General features: G+C 54.4%; 1 protein-coding gene across 1 annotated transcript in view; it reads left to right on the plus strand.

The window, feature by feature from the left end:
* The window catches only part of PASK (PAS domain containing serine/threonine kinase), a 52,983-nt gene that overhangs the window by 13,881 nt on the left and 34,072 nt on the right, over positions 1 to 5,030 (plus strand). Inside the window, exons 9-11 of the mRNA XM_006893490.1 lie at positions 2,375 to 3,453; positions 3,746 to 3,927; positions 4,391 to 4,558. Of these exons, the coding sequence (XP_006893552.1) occupies positions 2,375 to 3,453; positions 3,746 to 3,927; positions 4,391 to 4,558 (1,429 nt within the window). The remainder of the gene's footprint in view (positions 1 to 2,374; positions 3,454 to 3,745; positions 3,928 to 4,390; positions 4,559 to 5,030) is intronic.

Consider the following 5,030-nt stretch of genomic DNA (forward strand, 5'->3'; position numbering starts at 1 on the left):
TGATGCTTGCCTTGTGACGTAGAATGTGGTCTATTCTGGAGAACGTTCCATGCATGTTGGAAAAGAAGGTATATTGTGCTTTTTTTGGGTGCATTAGCCTGTAAATATCTATGAGATTGAGTTGGTTAAGTGTGTGGTTTAATTCTGTAGTATCTTTGTTGAGATTCTTTTTAGTAGTTCTATCTTTTCTTGAAAGGGGTGTATTGAAGTCTCCAGGATATACACCTTTTGTATGTAAAAGCCAACTTCTTTTGTATGTTTTACATAGCAGAGTCGTCTTCTGAGTATATCTGTAACTCAGAGCAAAACGTTAGATGTTTGGACACCACTCCAATCATTATCTAGCAGACATTAGGAAATAAGGCATGTGATTCAAATTCTCCAGCTGCTCTATGGGAGAAGGATTCACTGCCTCTGAAGGCCTGCTGGAAGGTCAGCTCTGGTCAGTTCCGACTTGACCGCACACAACAGGGAGTTCCAGTGGCACAGTTCACAGGAGCTACAGTGCTTATCCAGTGCTGATGCCTCCCTGTGCTGTGAAGCCACCAGCCCCTCCACAAAGAAGGATAAGCTGTCTCCTCCTGTGCAATTTCTGGCCTCCTGAAAAGTCTCCAGTCAGTCAGCTGAGTCACTTGTGACTCAGTGCCAATGATTGAGTGTGGATTTGTTTTATTTTCCTAAAATGCAGAATAATCCTTAAAAGCAAAAGAGGTGGTTCTTGGCAGTGCACCTTAGTACCTGTCTGTGTGCGTGCAGTTATGTGTTGGTGATCCTGCATGCCTCTCTGGGTGCCTGAGTGTGTGTGTAAGTGCATGTGTGTGTAGTGTGCATGCATGCACGCACATTTCTGTACAAGCCTGTATGCACACGTACGTTCCTAGTCTGCTCTTAGCTTATTCACACAGCTGTATATGTGCATGTACACTTGACACATACCTGTTTGGATATGTGTGTGCGTGCATTGAATTTTCAGGTATGTCTATGCATGTTTGTGTTCACAGATACTTACACAGAGAGTGTACATGTGCAATTTCTGCGTGCTTCTGTATATGTATATTTGTGTACACATGCTCCTGTGTGAATATGTACATGTGTGCATGCTTGTATTTGTAGGTATAGGCATGTGTGCATCTGCTTAAGGATGTGTGCTTGTATTTGTACATGTAGATATATATGTACATGTGAGCATACAGGCATTGTGTGCCTGCTTCGGGATATGAGTCTGTGCATGTGTACTCCTGTGCATGCACGTGTGGGCATTTCTGTGTATGTGCAAATAGGCGTGTGTGTGCCTGTTTAGGGGTGTGAGTGTGCATCTGTAGGCATGTGTGTGTGTGCATATAGACACGTGTATACCTGCTTAGAGCTGTGTGTGCATATAGACACATGTGCACATGCTTAGAGAGCTGTGTGTGCATGTAGACACATGTGTACATGCTTAGAGCTGTGTGTGCATATAGACACGTGTATTCTTAGAGCTGTGTGTACATGTATAGGAATGTGTGTACGTGCTTAGAACTGTGTGCCTGCTTAGAGGTATGTGTGTCCTGTTGTGCATGCATGTGTTGGTGTTTGTGTGTGTGTGCTTTCTTGAGGCGTGTGCACACTTGTGTAGGCATGTGTGTGCATATAGACATGCATGTGTGTACCTTTATGGGGTGTGCACGTGCGTGTGTGCATCTGTGTGTACGTGTGATGGCTTTTGTTCCTTTTAGAAGGGGGTTGGTTGTATGTATAAAGTTGTCATTGCCGTCAGGTTGGAACGATTCCTAACTGTCCCCCACTAGGTTTCTAAAGTGAAAGCAGATTCCCCAGCTTTCTCCCTTGGAGCTGCTTGAGGATTTGAACCACCAGAGAGCCATGGCCTTGGTTTAGCGACTCAGCCCCCTACTGTTTGTCCCACTGGAATCCCTGACTGAATAGAAATAAACTCATGGGTGTCGAGTTGGAGCTGACTGATAGCTGGCCCTCCTCTAGGTTTTCAGAGGCTGTAAATCACATGAAAAGAGATCATCTGTCTTTCTCCCTTGGAGCAGCTGGTGGGTTTGAACTACCTGCCTTTGGATTGGCAGTGCTATTCCTTGCCCTTACCCACTAGGCCACCAGAGCTCCATCCATATGCAGATGTTCTAAAGGTGCTTGTCTCTGTATTTTCCCACATTCTCTCTCTCGGTCTCAATGCAGACTTCTCAGTAAAAGCCAAGTCTTCCCTGTCCTGGGCCCTTGGGGTACTCTGGCTGCCGAAGGGGCGTGGTCAGGAGGCCCTCGAGAAGACTGGTGTTGGGCTGACTGGGTCTCTCACAGGTGGTCAGTGTGGTCCCTCTGATCTCTGAGCTCGTTAGTAAGGAGCTGTGATTCGTCTCTTTGTCTGCAGGGCCGACACTGTAGGAGGATACTCGCTGGCCCAGGACCAGAAGAGCAGGCAGGGCCCTGGGGACGGCAGCCAGCGTGAGCCTCGGGAGGAGAGTCTGCGGGCTGTGCAGGAGCACTCCCGTACTCCAGCTCCAGTGGACAGCAGAACGCAGAACATTCTGGAGGGAGACCTGGCTCCAGCGGGGACCCTGGGCTTTAGCACTCAGGCTGCGGCTGCTATGCCGCAGCCCCACGCTGTGAGCCAGCTCGCTGAAACCAGCATCCTGATGCACTGTCCCCGGTGTGGGACTGAGCTGCTTGCCCCGCAGAGGGACCTGAGGCCCCTCGGCTCAGCACTCGTCTTCCTGGACAAACTGTGGCTGGCAGGGGCCAGTGACAGGGAGGAGCTGCGGACCTGTCTCATCAAGGAGCAGCTGTCTGCGCAGAGCCTACCTGGGGCCACCAGCCTCCCCCTCGTCAGACCTCGGCCCCCAGGATGCCCCCCCTTGCCTGAGCCATTATCAGTCTGCAGCCTTGGCTGCAGAGCCTTGCAGGGTGGCCGCTCGGGCAGCTCCTCTGCCTGTTACGCGCTGGCCACAGACCTCCCTGGTGCCCTGGGCCCCACCGATGGACACGGTGCTGATGTGGCTGCCTTCTCCTGGGACTTCAAGGAGCTCTTCCTGAGTGAGCAAATGGCCCACACGGCCTCTAGCTGCTCCTGCTCCACTTCGGACCTCACTCGGACGCCGTCTGACGTGGATGAGGACGACCTTCCGGGACGGCAGGCGGACTCCCCAGGGCTGGGCCGGGAGGGCCTACTGCTGCTCACTGGTACCTCCTCTGACCCTAGCACTTCTCACATGGGCTGCCTGACCCACAGCCACCCGGCCCTGCCTGGAACCCATCTGCTATCCTCTCTGCCTCCTGAAGCCGGTCCTGGGGACATGCTCCGTCACAGCAAGCCCCAGGAGCTGGGCCTTCAAGGGACTTCCACGCCCACAAAAGGGGAGAGCATCCCACTGGGGGCCCTGACTCCACCTCGTGTGATCCAGGAGGGCACCTACTTGAGCAGCTGCTACCACCGAGATGGCTCTCGACTGAGTATGTCCTCAGGGCCAGTGAAAGGGTGCACTTGTTCCCCGGCCTGTCAGAGCCACCCTCTGTGTAGGCAGAAGTGCTTATTGGGTCAGTGTGGGACGGAGCAGGTGGGTCCCTCAGGGTGTGTTCTGGAGGATTGCCTGAGGGATGGGAGAAGCCATGGCTGGGCTCTGCTCTGCTGCCTGACCCTGAGCTCTGGTTCCTCTGGGGCTGTTGGCATCTGTGCTGAGTGGGCACGTGGGCAGCTGCCCTGTGCTGCCCTCCCCTCTGCTGATGCTGTGGCCATCCACTCCAGGTGTGCAGTTTGAGGTACGGCGTGTGGAGCTCAGTGGTGCAGCCACACTGTTCTGCTGTTGGCTGGTCAAAGACCTGCTGCACAGCCACCGGGACGCAGCTGCCCGCACCCGCCTGCTGCTGGCCAGTGTGCCCAGCTCCACACACTCTGTGGCTGAGCTGTCAGGCTCCAGCCTTGGTGAGGTGAGAGGAGGGGTCAGTGCAGGTGCCTTTTTGCCTCCACCGGGGAAAAAGTATCCTTTAGGCTTTTCTGTAGGGTTGTGAGGGTGTGGAGTGTGGGATATGAGGGTGTGAAGTGTGGGGTGTGAGGTTGTGGGGCTTGGAGGATGGAGGTGTGCGGTGTGTAGGGTATGGAGGCATGGAGCTGCGGGGTGTGGAGTATGTGAGGTGTGGGCTGTGTCGAGTGGAGGTTGAGGGTGTGGAGGTGTGGGATGTGGAGGTATGGGGGGTGTGATGTGCAAGTGTGGAGGCACAGGGTATATGGTGAGGTGTGGAGATACAGGTGCAGGGGGTGCAGTGTGGATGTGCAGGGTACACAGTGTGGAGGTGTGAGATCACGTTTGGTTTGGGGGCCTGTGTGCAGGTGTTTCTCTAGTGCTCATGGGGCATAGCCCTGCGGAGGCTTAGACTATTTTCATCTTCACAGATGCTCAGAGCTAAGCCTTGGTTTGAGGAGTGCCCAAAACCCACTGAGCTGGAGGGGCTGGCAGCCTGCGAGGGTGCGTACTCCCACAAATACAGCACCCTGAGCCCGCTGGGCAGCGGGGCTTTTGGCTTCGTGTGGACCGCCATGGACAAGGAGGAGAACAAGGAGGTACACGCTCTTTGCGGGCCGCGACCAGGTACTGGCTGAGCTCAGAGTTTCTCTGAGATGCTGCTGGCCCAGATGAAGTCAGACCCGAAGGCCTGGGAGGAGACCTGGCCTGTAGACAGGCTGGTAGATTCAGACTCACCATCTCCCCAGTGTTACCCAAGGGTCCTTTGAGGTCCTTAAATCTCACCCACAAAACCCAACTATGAGTGCCTCCCCCTGAGAGGGAAAGCCAGAGGAGCAGGCCCCTTTTGCCATTTGCACTTGTGACCCTGGGGCTATGGACCAGTGGGTGGGGGACTCTCCCCCTGCCTCCATGGATCTCAGATCCACTGCCCTCCATCCTGCCGCCTCTATCCCTCTACCCCTCGTCACCTCTCTTCTGCTGGCATGCAGTGGGTTCTCCCCTCCTCCTGGTGGTCTGCAGTGGGGTCTCCCCACCTCCTGGTGGTCTGCAGTGGGGTCTCCCCTCCTC

The sequence above is a fragment of the Elephantulus edwardii genome, unplaced genomic scaffold (assembly GCF_000299155.1).
Source record: "Elephantulus edwardii isolate Elephantulus edwardi_28Jun2011 unplaced genomic scaffold, EleEdw1.0 scaffold00127, whole genome shotgun sequence".
NCBI classification, from domain to species: Eukaryota; Metazoa; Chordata; class Mammalia; order Macroscelidea; family Macroscelididae; genus Elephantulus; species Elephantulus edwardii.